Below are 15,596 nucleotides of genomic sequence, written 5' to 3' on the forward strand. Positions count from 1 at the left end.
ATTTTTAAAAAGGCACAATATCAATTCCAGGTGTACTTCCATGGAAACCAGACCTGGAGGCTATTCTCATGTTCCAGATTCTAAAATCAGCATCAGTCTCCAGTGACCAGTAACTTTTATCTTTATAGTGGACATTGTATGGGATGCAGGGAACTTATGAGGAGAATAAAGTTACATGATGCCACTGTTTTGAACAAACTAATAAAAACTGTACATGCTGTCAGAACAATAATAAAATCCACATTATGATTTATATTCTAACTCACAAATTAACACCTCGTTCATACCAGTGATTGACTGTGACTGAACACACAGCACACACCAAATAGAAAATATATTCGAGACAAAAGCATGAGAATTTGATGAGTAAGGGAATGAATCTTAAGAGCTAATCTCTTATAAAAATTAGTATTGCTTGTTTGCATTGAACTTAAATTTACTGTATTAAGTTTTAAAATTTTTCTCAGCTGGTGCATGACTAAATAAGATCTGATGGACAGGAGATGAGATTAGTTAATTAAATAGCTGGTCTCATCCAGTTCTGCCAGAAAGCTCACTCATCCAAATCTCAGTGGCAGAAAAAAAGTGGCACTAGAGTGCAATGGGCATGGAGTGCAGCTGCAACAGCATGAAAACCCCAGTGTTTGGTGAGTAAGGGAGGGAGAACATAGAACATAGAACATAGAAGAATACAGCGCAGTACAGGCCCTTTGGCCCTCGATGTTGCGCCGATCCAAGCCCACCTAACCTACACTAGCCCACTATCCTCCATATGCCTATCCAATGCCCGCTTAAATGCCCATAATGAGGGACCCCTAAACCTTCTTTTCTCCAATGAAAACAGCCCCAAGTGCCTCAGCCTTTCCTCATACGAGGTTCTCCTTTTTCCAACTTTGTTAGCTTCCAAGGGAGCAGGAGTTGAAAAACTGCACAAAAGGGGACAGACAGCTAGCAGTAAGTCAGGTCTGTGCACTGAGAGCTGGGCAAGAGTCTGATTGGTAAGTAACTGGTAAATTATTACACTTGTTCTAATGTAATAAATACTTTTTAAGGTCACAGTATGGCAGGCCAGCTTGGCCAAATGGAATGCCCATTCTGCGGTATGTTGGAAATGTCATTTGTTTCAGAAGTTTGAGCTCCAGCTTTCTGAACTTGGAGCATTTGGAGTCACTGCTGTACATCTATGCAATTGACAACTATGTGGGTAGCTAGGAAGTGGTCATACCATAGGTTAGAAGCATAGAGGCACTACTAGCTGCATTAGAGAACCTGACAGTCAATATTAGAGTCCTCTGAGTCTATCTTACTTCTGATTTGGAGATGCCGATGTTGGACTGGGGTGTACAAAGTTAAAAATCACACAACACCAGGTTATAGTCCAACAGGTTTAATTGGAAGCACTAGCTTTCGGAGCGACGCTCCTTCATCAGGTGCTTCATCAGACAACCACCTGATGAAGGAGCGTCGCTCCGAAAGCTAGTGCTTCCAATTAAACCTGTTGGACTATAACCTGGTGTTGTGTGATTTTTAACTATCTTACTTCCAAATCATATTTCTATTTTGGATGCTACTGAAGGTAGGAATGCAGTTATATTCAGAGCCAAATCTGTGGTATTACTGGTGTCTCTATGGTCTGGACAGGGCACAAGTTAGGAACTAGAGTGAAAGCAATAGTGATAGGGGATTCCTTGTAAGGGAATCAGCTGGACAGTTTTATGGCAGGGAACGTGACTCCAGGATGGTGTATTACCTCCTTGGTACCAGGTTCGAGAAATTCAGAGAGCAGCTGCACAACGTCCTTCTGAGGGGGGACAATCATCCAGAAGGCAAGGTCCATATGGGTATCAATAACATAGATCTGAAGAGGGATGAGGTTCTGAAGTCTGATTTCAGGGCATTAGGAAGGAAATTTAAAAGACTGACATTCCCACATGAAGATTTGCTAATGCTGTTGGGAAGGGTTTAAACTAGATTGATTGGAGATATCAAACTGAGGATAGCTTGATTTGGAAATCTATGAGTGTGACTGTGTCACACAGAAACAACTCAGGAAAGATCACAGTGAAGTGATTTGCTTTGCAGATTTAGGGAATGCCTGGTAAATTGGAATTGCTTGCTGACACTACTCAGTTTGATGTAGAGTAGGACAAATCTGCAGTGACATAAAGAACTCTGAGGAACAGGAAAGGGTCACAGGTTCCTTCAGATGTGTCCTGTCTAATCAATTAACCAAGGAGCTTTAAATCAGAATAAGCTCACCTCTTCATTGTTCTCGTCTCCTTGTCCAGCTTTACCAGCCTAAAAGAAAAAATTGTGTGAAATAAGCTTCCAGATGTGAACAGATGTTTGGATTCTTAGCCATTGATTCATTTCCTAGATGTTATGGCTTAATCATTTGATCAAGGTGAATACTCAACTGATATTTGAACACCCAATCTCAGTGTTGAATCTGGAAGGGAGCCATCATATGCTACTATGCCTAGCGCTTCACAGACTATGGTCAGGCTGTGCCTTGAGGTCAGTGTCATAGAGTTAAGTACCTTCAATCGGCTTGTGCCAGTCTGTGCAATGTATGTGTGCCACTCTGAGACAGTTTGAAAACCACTTCAGTCTCCTAGCTGTCAGTCAGAGATCGCTCTCACTCTTGAAACAAGATCATCGGTTCACGAACTAACAAGATGTGCAATGACAAGGAAAGCTACTGCCCCTTCATTGAAGATTCAGACTAAAAGTTGGTCATGAATTGAATAAAAACCAGAGAAAAGGTTGTTTGATTGTCAGCCATGAATCATCAAATGGAATAATAGAGAATGTTTTCAACTGATACAGGAGTTAGGGAAATGGGTGGGGTGGGGGTCATGTGTCCAAGAATACAGTGAACCAGTATTGGTAACAATGCAGTCAAACTCCAGAGACTCTAACGTGCTCAAATTCCACATCCCCACAGGCCAGATAAAAAATACAAAACAAAACAACAGTAATACTGGGAAATTAATGTTCTGGTTTACAGGTCTTCCATTTGAAGGTTACAAGTATGTCACATTTGCCAGCTTTACTTGTTTGTTTCCTTCTGCCCCCAGGACACATTTTGGTTGTGATCTGAAGCTGGAGGTTCAAAGTTCGGTTGAAGCACCATGATTATCTGACACTACTTCTGATATTTTCAGTTTTGCTTTGAGTTTGGGGATGCGCTGTTTCTCTCTAGGCCCATGATTACTGTAGCCGATGATTTCAGTTGGGATGGTGTAGTTCCAGAATGTATTAAGATTAATGAGGAGGAGGTATTAGATATTTCAGTAGACATAAAGGTGCTTTAATCCCCAAGGCCTGATGAGATGCATCCCAGGCTGCTAAGGGAAGCAAGCAGGAAGACCGATGGGGCTCTGACAGAGATATTTAATACTGTCCTGGCCACAGGTGAAGAGCCAGATGACTGGATGATAGCTCATTCAAGAAGGGCAGCAGGGAATGGCCAGATAATTACAGATCAGATGGTCTAACATCGATGGTAGGGGATTTATGGGAAAACATTCTGAGGGACAGGATTCATCAACACGAGCAGGGATTGATCAAGGTTAGCACCATCCTAGATTTGTTAGATTCAGAATCTATCTGCTTAATTTAATTAAGTTTTTTTGAAAAGGCAACTAAATATATGGATGAGTGCAGTTCATGTGATTTGCATGGACTTCAGTAAAGTTTTTGACAAGGTCTCAAATGTAAAGTTGATCCAAAAGGTAAGAGCCCATGGAATCCAAGGCCATTGTTGGCAAACTGGTTCCAAAATTGGTTTAAAAAATAGGAGGGAGAGGGTGATGGTGGAGGGTAATTATAGAATCTCTGCAGTGTGGAAACAGGCCCTTCGGCCCAATAAGCCCACACTGACCCTCCAAAGAATAACTCACCCAGACCCATTCCCCTACCTTATTATCCTACACTTACCCCTGACTAATGTACCTGACCAACACATCCCCGAACACTAGGGACAATTTAGCATGGCCAATTCACCTAACCTGCACATCTTTGGATTGTGGGAGGAAACCAGAGCACCGGAAGAAACCCATGCAGACACAGGGGAGAATGTACAAACTCCATACAGACAGTTGGCCAAGGCTGGAATCGAACCCAGGTCCTTGGCACTGTGAGGCCCATGAGAAGTTTGTGATCAGTCTTGTACCACAGTGATCGGTGCTACAACCCTGTTTGTTATGTATATTAACAACTTGGATTTGAATGTAGAAAGTACAATCATAAGTTTGTAGATGACACAAAAATTGGTGTGATGTTGATATTGAGAAGGATGCTCTCAGGCTAAGGTTAAGGTGAGGAGCAAGCGGTTTAAGGAAGTCATAGTCATACAACACGAAAACAGACCCTTCAACCAACTTGTCATGTCGACTAGACATCCCAAACTAACCTTCCTCCATTTGCCAGCACTTGGCCCATATCCCTATGAACCCTTCCTATTCATTTACCTATCAAGATGTCTTTTAAATATTGCAATTGTACCCGCCTCCATCACTTCCTCCGGAAGCTCATTCCATACATGTGCTCTCCTCTGCATGAAAAAGTTATCCCTTAGGGTGCTTTAAGAAGCATCAGTGTATTGTAGGCTATGGACCAAGTACAGGCAAATGGGATTATTGTCATTTTGTGTTGTTGATCGACATAGATATGTTGGACTGAAGGACCTGCTGCTATGATTCCAATTCACTAAATTCAGCAGTGTGATCGCAGCAGCAAGGCATACTGTAAGGTCAGCCTTTAACCTCTCCAAAATCAAACAAAAGGTTCAGCTTTTATATTTCTTTGGCATTGTCAGTGAGACTACTTTCAATTAGATAGTTGGTACAGAAACCCAACTCGCCCCTTTAATGTTTCATGGAATATCAAGGCTGCTTCTTCCATTCTCGATAAGTTGGAGATATGGTTAGCTGCTCACAAATGTGAAAGAGTCCAGATCGAAGTCCTCTCTGTCCCCTCCTAGCTAGCAGCCTTCGTGCCAACAGCAGGACTGACTGTCCATCTCCGCCTCTTCACTTCATTCCGAGTGGATTGTCAGCTGCACTCTCCACCACTCTTCACTATTCATCTCAGTCAAGATCATGTTATTCCCTCTACTGTCCCACATTTATCCGTCTGCATAGCTGGAAACGCTGCCTCTCTTTGTCTCTCTCACCTTAATTCTCTTTCTGGCTGTCATAGCCAGCTCTATGTGCAGGGAGTTTTATTCTGGATTTATACCTGTCCTGGGAGTGTTTCATGCAGACAACATGGAGGGAGCTTTAATTTCAGTTTAAAATAGTCAAAGCATTATTTTCTGCATAAAGTAATCAAGGAAACTTTACTTTCCATCAAGGAGTATGGAGAGCTTTACTCCCAGATTTTAAAAAAAATTAGAGGCAGCTTTACTCTATATCTAACTCCATACCAAGCCTGTCCTGGGAATATCTGATGGGGGCAAAGCAGAGGCAGCTTTACTATAACTAGGATGGTTGAGATTGCAAGACAGTGGATGTTGTAATGTATTGCACGTGAATTCAATAGTTGAAGTTCATGAGTTGACCTCAGTGCTCAGCTCTCCTGATATTTGCAGCTCAGGTGATTCCCATGCAAGCTGTTGGACAGTAAACTTTTTGGTCTTTCGTTATATTACCATAGTGGGTCTAGAGGAGGGTTCCAAGAATGATCCCAGGATGAAAGACTTGCCATCCGAGGAGTGGTTGAGGATCTCGGTCTGTACTCAATGGAATTTAGATGGTCAGGGAGGGATTTCACTGAAACTTATAGAATACTGAGAGGCCTGGATACTACAGAATTTATTTCCACTTATAGTGGATATTAGGACCAAAGCGCACAGCTTCAGAGTAAAGAGATGACTCTTTAGAACTGAGATGACAAGGAATTTGTTAAGCTAGAGGCTGGTTGATCTGTGTAACTCATTACCATAGTGGGTTATAGAGGCCAAGTCATTGAGTTTATTTAAGACAGAGATAGATAGTACGGGTTGGTGAGGGGATCAGGGATTATGGGGAGAAGGCAGGAGAAGTAGATTGTCGGTTGAGAAATATTTCAGCCGTAACCAAATGCTTGAGCCAACCTGATGGACTGAATGGCCAAATTTTGCTTCTATATATACTGGTCTTAAGCCAATCACTATCCTCACTTGGGAACATATTACCATTCCTTCAATGCCGCTGAGTTAAAATCCTAGAATTCCTCCCTAATGGCACTGTGAGTCAACCTACAGCACATGGATTGCAGCAATTCAAAACAACTCACCACCACCTTCCCTAGGACAACTAGGGACAGGCCATAAGCTCTTGCCAAGCCAACAATGTGCACATCCCAAGAATGTGTTTTAATAAAAGCCATGACTGATCTGAATAAGCCAACATGTTAGATGGGTTGAATGGCTTCTTCCTGTTAGAATTTGGCCATTGCCCTTCTTTTTGTGAAAGTACTTAGGTCAATTTTAGTTTGCTAATAACTCACATCAGCTAACTCAGCATGAGGTAGAGATTAAACTGGAGGTCTGTATGAATTGCTCAGTTTTATAGTATGGATTCCTGTTATCGACAGAACAATTGGCAGATGTTTGGTGTTAATTGTTGAACTTGAGTTTGCTAATATACAGGTATGTCCAGAAAGATGGTCAAATAACATGAACAGACAAGGGGAACTTCAATGTAATGGCTCATGCTGATACACAGGTCAAGCAGTTTGCCCTCAATCTATGTTTTTTATTTATATGGGATGATTTCATTGCCCATCCTTAATTCTTTTGGAGAGGATGGTGACAAGGTCATAGAGTCATAGAACATAACAGTGCAGTACAGGCCCTTTGGCCCTCGATGTTGTGGTGTGGAACCAATCTGAAGACCATCTAACCTACATTATTGCATTTTCATCCATATGTTTGTCTATTGACCACTTAAATGCCTTTAAAGTTGGCAAGTCTACTACAGTTGCAGACAAGGCTTTCCTACTACTCTCTGAGTAAAGAAACTAACTCTGACATCTGCCCTATATCTATCACCCCTCAATTTAAAGCTGTGTCCCTTCGTGCTAACCATCACCATCCGAGGAAAAAGGCTCTCACTGTCTGCCCTATCTAACCCTCTGATTATCTCATATATCACAATAAAATCACTTCTCAACCTTCTTCTCTCTTAAAAAAAACCCCAAGTCACTCAGCCTTTCCTCAAAAGATTTTCCCTCCCTACCAGGCAACATCTCCTCTGAACCCTTTCCAAAGCTTCCACATCGTTCCTATACGTCGGTGACCAGAACTGTATGCAAGTGCGACCACACCAGAGTTTTGTACAGCTGCAGCATGACCTCGTGGTTCAGAATCCCTTGACCAATAAAAGCTAACATACCTTCTTAACAACCCTATCAACCTGGTGGCAACTTTCAGGGATCTATGTACATGGACACCACAATCTCTCTGATCATCGACACTACCAAGGAACTTACTATCAGCCCAGTATTCTTTATTCCTGTTGCCATTTCCAAAATGAATCACCTCACACTTTTCCACATTAAACTCCATTTGCTACCTCTCAGCTCAGCTCTGCAGCTTATCTGTGTCCCTCTGTAACCTGCAAATTCCTTCGGCACTATCTACAACTCCACCGACCTTACTGTCATCCACAAATTTACTAGCCCATCTTTCTAAGCCCTCATCTAGGACATTTATAAAAATGACAAACAGCAGTGGCCCAAAACAGATCCTTGCGGTACACCATTAGTAATTGAACTCCAGGATGAACATTTCCCATCAACCACCACCCTCTGTCTTCTTTCAACTAGCCAATTTCTGATCCAAACCACCTCTTCCTCTGTGATATGGACATTTTTCAAGATGTCACCTTCTATTCCCACATTCTATATCTTCCATGTCCTTCTCCACAATAAACACTGATGCAAAATACTCGTTTAGTATCTTCCCCCATCTCCTGCAGCTCCACACATTGGCTGCCTTGCTGATCTTTGAGGGGTCCTTTGCTCTCCCTAGTTACCCTTTTGTCCTTAATGTATTTATAAAAACCCTTTGGATTCTCCTTCGCTATATTTCTCAAAGCTATCTCATATCCCTTTTTTGCCTTCCTGATTTTCCTCTTATGTACTCCTACTGCCTTCATACTCACTCGATTCACTCGATCTAATGTGTTCCTATGCCTTATAAGACTATAAGGCATAGGAACAGAAGTCAGCCATTCAACTTCTCAGGTGTCAGCACAGGTTAACAGGGTGGTGAAGGTGGCATCGAGAATGTGAGCCTTTATTAGCCAGGGCTTAGAATATAGGAGCAAGGATGTTACAATTTTATAATACATTGGTCTGGCCACAAATGGAGTACTGTGGGCAGTTCTGGTCACCACACTATCAGAAGGACGTGATTGCTCTGGACAGGGTACAGAAGAAATTCACCAGGATGTTGCCCAAGATGAAAAGATTCAGTTATGGGGAGACACTGGATAGAGTGAATTTTTTTTTCCTTGGAGCAGAGGAGATTGAGCAATATCTGACTGACGTATACAACAATATGAGAAGCATTAACAGGGTAGATTGTGAGATCGTTTCCTCATGGTAGATGTGTCTAATATCAAAGGGCATTAGTTTAAGGTGAGGAATAAGTGGCATACAGGAGATCTGAGAAAAAATGTCTTCATCCACAGAGTGGTAGAAATGTGAAATGTGCTGTCAGAGGGGGTGGTGGAAGCAGGTACTCTTGCAACATTTAAGGAGCATCTGGATGAGCACCTAAAATGTCGGGGCATAGTAGCTATGGAGCAAGTGCAAGTAAATGGGATGAGTGTAGTTGAGTGTTTTTTGGTTGGCACAGACATGGTATGACTCGAAGTCTGCTCTGCCATTCAATGAGAAGATGGCAGATCTGAAAATCTCTTTTAACTCCTCTTTCCGACCTTTTCCCTATAATTCTTTATTCCCTGATTGATGAAAAATGTCTCTTTCCAAACCTTGACAGCCCTCTGCAGTAAGACATTCCAGATTCACTAACCTCTGAGAGAAGAAATTCTTCCTGAATCTGTCTTAAATGTGTAACTCCTTACTCTGAGATTCTGCCCTCTAGTCCAAGAATCACCCACAGGGAAAAGCAATCTCTCCACCTTGTCAAGTCTCTTCAGAATCTTAAATAATAAAAGCAAATTACTGCGGATGCTGGAATCTGAAACCAAAAGAGAAAATGCTGGAAAATCTCAGCAGGTCTGGCAGCATCTAGAAGGAGAGAAAAGAGCTGATGTTTCGAGTCTAACTTACCCTTTGTCAAAGCTTTGACAAAGGGTCAGTTGGACTCAAAACGTCAGCTCTTTTCTCTCTTCTCCTCAGAATCTTGCACGTTTCAATAAGATCCCACCTCATTCTTCTCAACTCGAATGAGTACAAGCCTAACTTACTCAATCTCCCCTCATATGACATGCTCAACCTAACAATTTTCCATGAGAGGAGAGTGCAGCATTAAACAAGGAGAGAGACGGCACATCCACAGTAAGGGAATAAGTTTCCTCATTTCAAATAGATTTATGGGGAAACATTTCAAACTTTATTGTGGAAACTGGTGATTATGCAATCACTAAAGTCTAAGCCAGTGGTTGATGGCATTTAAGTGACAGTTTGATGCAGTTCAATGATGTTTCTGGATCAGAATACTGTGGGTTTGAGTCCCATGCCTGAATCTTGAGCATTTAATCAAGGGTGACACTCCAGTGCACTCCCACACACACTATCTTTGAGATAAGACCTCACTTCCCTCTCAGGTGAAAGTAAAACATTTTGTGACATTATTTGCAGAAACACAGGGGAATTCTCTCCAATATTTTATCAGTCAATCATCCAGAGTGGTGGGCCTGTGGAATTCATTGCCATGGAGCGCAGTGGAGGCTGAGATGTTGCATGTCTTCAAGGCAAAGATTGATAAATTCTTAATCTCACAAGGAATTAGGGGCTACAGGGAGAGTGTGGATAAGTGGTGTTGAAATGCCCATGACATTATTTGCAGAAACACGGGGGAATTCTCTCCAATATTTTATCAATCAATCAACCAGAGTGGTGAGCCTGTGGAATTCATTGCCATGGAGCGCAGTGGAGGCTGAGATGTTGCATGTCTTCAAGGCAAAGATTGATAAATTCTTAATTTCACAAGGAATTAGGGGCTACAGGGAGAGTGTGGATAAGTGGCGTTGAAATGCCCATCAGCCATGATTGAATAGCAGAGTGGACTCGGTGGGCCAAATGGCCTTACTTCCACTCTTAATTCTTACTGTTTTATGGAATTAGTAAATCTGCAGATTATCATTTTGATGTTTGTGGGCACTTGCTTTGCAAACTGACTATTGTATTTCCTGCATTACAATTATACATGGAAAGTGCTTGACTGACTGGAAGGGTTGTGGAAGGTGACATACCCATCTCCTTACTACAGCCTGAAGGTAGATAGATAGACAGCAGAGGAACATCACAGAATTGCCCGAGGGTGGAAATTTGAATCCAAATGGAGGGAATCTGCATTAGCTGGACCTCTTTTAGCATCGTTTCATTTTAATGTTGCTCAGGTTTTTGGACCAGAAGTCTCGTCAAGATTCGTACTAACCTTGTTTACTGCACCACTTTGGCACAACCTATACTTCTCTCAGGCCTGAGACCTCTTTCTGTGCCATGCCAGGCACCGGACTGACACTCCGAATCCCCCACACCTCACGACCCAGAGGGGGCACGAAGTCCAGCAGCTCCCCTGGACCCATCCGGACATGACAGACCATCCCATCAGTGTGACCTTGGCACTCTTCCCGAGCGACCCTCACACACTACACTCCAAGATGGCGTCAGCAATGGCCAGGCCCACGGCCGGCTGCAAACTATCGGGGCGCCGCCACTGACAGAATAGCCCCACCCACATCCTCCATCACCCCCAGACCCTCCGCATCCTCCATCCCACCCCCATCCTCAACCGCCCCAATCCTCAACCGCCCCAGCGTTTGATCAGAAGCCAGGTGCTCTCCCAGTGGACGGCAGGATGCGCGAGCCAGTGCTCGCGGCCATCACAGAGAGAGGGCGTGAACTCCCAGTGACAATCGTCAGCCCACCTCAGATCAAAAGGGGAGGGGAGGAAAGGCCAAGTCCCAAACTGGAGATGGCGGCAGGCAACAAGGAAAGTTCCAGCAATTCAAAAAGGCAGCCGCAGGCAGTGTCCATGTTGAGGCCATTAGCAGTTCACAACCCAGTGAGCACTGGCCCCTCTGGCAAAGCGAAACGTTGATTCTCCTGCTCCTTGGATGCTGCCTGACTTCCTGTGCTTTTCCAGCACCATACTCCTCACCCTGATCTCCAGCATCTGCAATCCTCACTTGTCTCCTCTGACACAGAGCCCAGGCTGTGATTCCCCTCTGGCTCTACACTCCATCAACCACAGGAGATACCCTGGATAAAATTTCACTTTTTAAAAAAAAAATAAAAAGCTTGTTTTAGCATTGTAAGGAATATAATTTTGCACAGTACAAGTAGTACTGTATTTAGAAACATACATAGAAATTGCTGGAAAACTCGGGTTCTGAAGGGTCACTGGACCTGAAAAGTTAGTACTTTCTCTTCACAGATGCTGCCAGGCCCACTGAGTTTTACCAGCAATTTGTTTTTTTTTCAGATTTCCAATTTTCACTTTTTTTTTGTTGGCACTATATTCAATTCAGAAGGTATGGATAGAGGTTCTTAATTTTTTTTCTGCCAAGAAATCTGCTAAAAAATTCCAAAATGCATTTAAGGCGGTGCCACATCAAAGATTATTGCTGAAAATAAAAGCTTGTGGTGGAAGTGATAACATATTGGCATAGATAGAAGATTGGCTGCTGAAGAGGAAGCAGGATGTAGGAATAAATGGATCTTTTTTTTCACGTTGGCAGGATGTCACCAGTGGTGTGCCACAGAATTTAGTGCTAGAGCCTCCAACATATCTGATTTACATGATCTCATTAAAGAAACCAAATGTATCATAACAAAATTTGCTGATGACACAAAAATAGGTAAGGAAGTGAGTTATGAAGAGGATATAAAGAGCCTGCAAAGGCTGTTGATAAGTTGTGAGTGGGCAAAGAACAGGCAAATAAAAAGCAATATGGGAAATTGTAAAATTGTCCATGTTGGCAGAAAGAATAAAAGAGAAGCATAATATCTGAATGATGAGAGGTTGCAGAACTCTGAGATACTAAGGGATCGAGGACATGAATCAATAAAGCTGTTATTGAATGGTGGAGTATACTCAAAAGGCCAAGTGGCCCATTCTTGTTCATTGTTCACATGTTCATAAGAAAAGCCCTGTGGAACCTAACTCCAGTTTTAAAATTGATTATTATGGAAATCAATGCTTCAGTTAAAGTCTTTTAATGTAACGTTATGATTTTCAGGAATGCTAATATGACTAAAATGGGGACACCCTGTGTTGCATGTGACAAAACCTGGCCCCATATTTCCATATTGCTCAATGCTCTGTCCCTCTTTCCAGTCTACTTCATAACTCAAAGGTGGTGCCCAGCAGAAACACGAGCCATTTCAGGGGATCGATAAGATAGATACATTCAGCAAGGGGTTGGAAACTCATCAAGGTCTGAATCAGTTTTGGTGGGGGGCGGGGGGGAGTTGCCTATAAAAGTAAAACAATTTCCAATAAACAAAACTCAGACTTTCATCTTCTAGGTCAGAGTGAAGGTCAGAAGAGAGTGATCCAGATAAAAAGTTTAATAGTAGAATTCATGAAGAAAAAAATACAACAATAGAACTTGTTCTTTCTGTGGGGAATAGCATTTTCTTAATCAAAATCAAAGCAAACATTCATACTACAACTGCAAGGCCTACCTTTCAAACTACACCTCACTGTTGTGTACTTAAGAGATCGTTGAAGCAAGATGTGAGTTGAAACAGAATGTTTAACTGGTTGCTCAGCTCATTAGACTACTCTTGCCATGGGTCCATTCATAGCTGGCAAATCACCTGCAATGGTTTCTTTCCATGTTGCTGCATCATTGCCTGCACCTTAATCCCTCCTATCCCTTGATGTCCTGCTCCTCATTACACCATCCAAATTCACAATGTCTGCTTCTAACTATTCATCGATGATAGCTATATCTCTCTTCTTCCCCACTCCACCCATCTCTGATTTGTCACCCTGCTTATTCAGCAAACTGTACTGGATGACCAGAAATTTTCTTCAGATAATTATTGGCAGAGGGCTTGTGTCCCTGCCCTTGAGCCAGAAACTCAAGGTTTTGTTCTCACTCCAGAATTTGATGGTCAAGGAAGGTGTGTTTGTAACATAGTTAAATGGATCAACCTAACAGTTAAACATTCTGTTTCAACTCACATCTTGCTTCAACGATCTCTTAAGTACACAACAGTGAGGTGTAGTTTGAAAGGTAGGCCTTGCAGTTGTAGTATGAATAAATCCTATCATAACACATCAATGTCAGACAGTACCATTGGGAGAGATTCCTGATCAGCAATGAATAGAGAGAATCACTATTACCTCTATAGCTCAAGAGTACAAGGTTCATAAAAAGGCGCATGTTACCACAATGAATGCTGCAGCAGCTCAAGTGAACTGTAACACCCAATATCTGGAAGACCAAACGTCTGGAAGGCTGCATGGTGGCTCAGTGGTTAGCACTGCTGCCTCACTGCGACCTGGGTTCATTTCTAATCTTGGGGACTGTCTGTCTGTATGGATTTTGCGCATTCTCCCGATGTCTGCATTGGTTTCCTCCAGGTGCTCTGGTTTCATCTGACAATCCAAAGATGTGCAGGTTATGTGAATTGGCCATGGTAAATTGCCCATAGTCTTCAGGGATGTATAGGTCAGCTACATAAGTCAGGGATAAATGTAGAAGAATAGGGTAGGGAATAGGTTTGGGTGGGCTGCTTTTCGGAAGGTCGGCGTGAAATTGTTGGGCCAAATGGCCTGTTTCTACACTGTAGGGATTCTTTTGAATTATTCCATGAAAATCTTCAGTCTCTCTGCTGTAGTCGTCAGCTCCACCCTTCTCTGAGATTAGACTAGACTATACATATTGTATCTGACCCTGAGCCAAGTCTCTGATTTTATCCACTCCATTGGAAGTGCATTCTTTGTGTGCCTCCATAATAGTGACCATCTCCAACCCTGCCTCAGTGTACTTGCTGCTGAAACCCTAATCCTCTTTCTGTTACTTTGAGACTTGATTACAATCATTCATCCTATCCTCTGCCATCCATTTGTCATTAACTCGAGATTAAACAAATCTACCTGCATCCTGACTCACTCCAAGTCCTGATCACCCATCACTGCTGTACTTACTGACCAATACTGAGTCCGTGTCCAGTAACAGGATCTAAATCTGCACAATCTCAGTCGTGTCTTCTAGTCCTAAGTCTCTCCGGAATGTCTGCATGCATCAAAGTCGGCCTTTTGGGCATCCCCAGTTTTTCATTTCTTCAATTGGTGCCTATGTTTTCAGCTGTTGGGCACCAAGATCGGGGGTTCCTCTCCCAACTTCTTATCTCTCAACCTCTCTTTCCTTTTGCCTTTCTCTTGGGGGTTAATAGAATTAATGGGTATGGAGAAGAAGCAGGAACAGGGCATTGAGTTGGATAATCAACTATGATCATATTGATAGCAGAGCAGGTTCAACGGCTGAAAGGCCCACTCCTGATCCTATTTTCTATGTTTCCTCATTCAGGCATTTCCTAACGTTTCTCTTTTCGATTAACATTTTGGCCACCTGTCCTAATATCTCCTCCTGTGCTCGGTGTTATTTGTTTCCCAATTCCTCTGAAATGCTGGAAAATGTTAAAGATGTGATTTGAATGATCACCAGGATGTTGTAGTGAATATTAACAAAATTATTAATAGTTCAACAACACATTATTGCAGCTTGAGTTTTCTTTTTCCTTGAGATAACAACAAGATACATAGGAATCTCGATTATCCGATCGAGATGGGCGGACATTATTTCGTTAGGATAATTGATGATTCGGTTAATTGATTTCCTCTGGGGCTTGGAGTTTTCTGTGAAGTCTGCTCCCCCTTCAGGAGACTAGGCAACAGCGCACTGCGCACGACACCCCACCCCCAATCCCAACCCTGTCCAACACAGCTCTCCCCGCCCGCCCAAACCCCATCCGCTTTTACCCCGGCCTTCTACCCGCCTCCAACCCCGTCCGCATCCACCCTGCCCGCCCACCCCCAACCCCATCCAACAGCCCCCCACTTACCCCCAACCCCACAGCCCTGTCCATCCCCACCCACCGTGCAAACCCCGTCCAGTGGTAAGTCTCCAAGGTGCGCACACACACACACATTTTGACAGGTTCCACCTTTGCCCTGTACAGGACAATGTTGGAAAGATTATCTGGGGAAGGGGGCTTTAGGGTACACCCCTGTGTAGAACTCCAGGGAAAATGCTGGGGGGAGAGAGAGGGCGGGAGGTCAGTTATTTGGAGACGGTGCCTGGACTGTCCAGGACTGTTCTCGGCAGCAGTGAGCCGAGTTCGTTTTTAATCATTGTTCCTGTAAACAAAAGACGCGATCAGGGTTGAATCTGCTC

The 15,596-nt window shown here is 43.0% G+C and overlaps 1 protein-coding gene across 1 annotated transcript in view; it reads right to left on the reverse strand.

Annotated features, from left to right (window-relative positions):
* Positions 1-15,596, reverse strand: part of col16a1 (collagen, type XVI, alpha 1) — a 357,671-nt gene that overhangs the window by 220,529 nt on the left and 121,546 nt on the right. The window contains exon 9 of the mRNA XM_043717133.1: positions 2,260-2,298. Coding sequence (XP_043573068.1) covers positions 2,260-2,298 — 39 coding nt within the window. The remainder of the gene's footprint in view (positions 1-2,259; positions 2,299-15,596) is intronic.

This window comes from Chiloscyllium plagiosum, chromosome 27 (genome assembly GCF_004010195.1).
Source record: "Chiloscyllium plagiosum isolate BGI_BamShark_2017 chromosome 27, ASM401019v2, whole genome shotgun sequence".
Lineage (NCBI taxonomy): Eukaryota > Metazoa > Chordata > Chondrichthyes > Orectolobiformes > Hemiscylliidae > Chiloscyllium > Chiloscyllium plagiosum.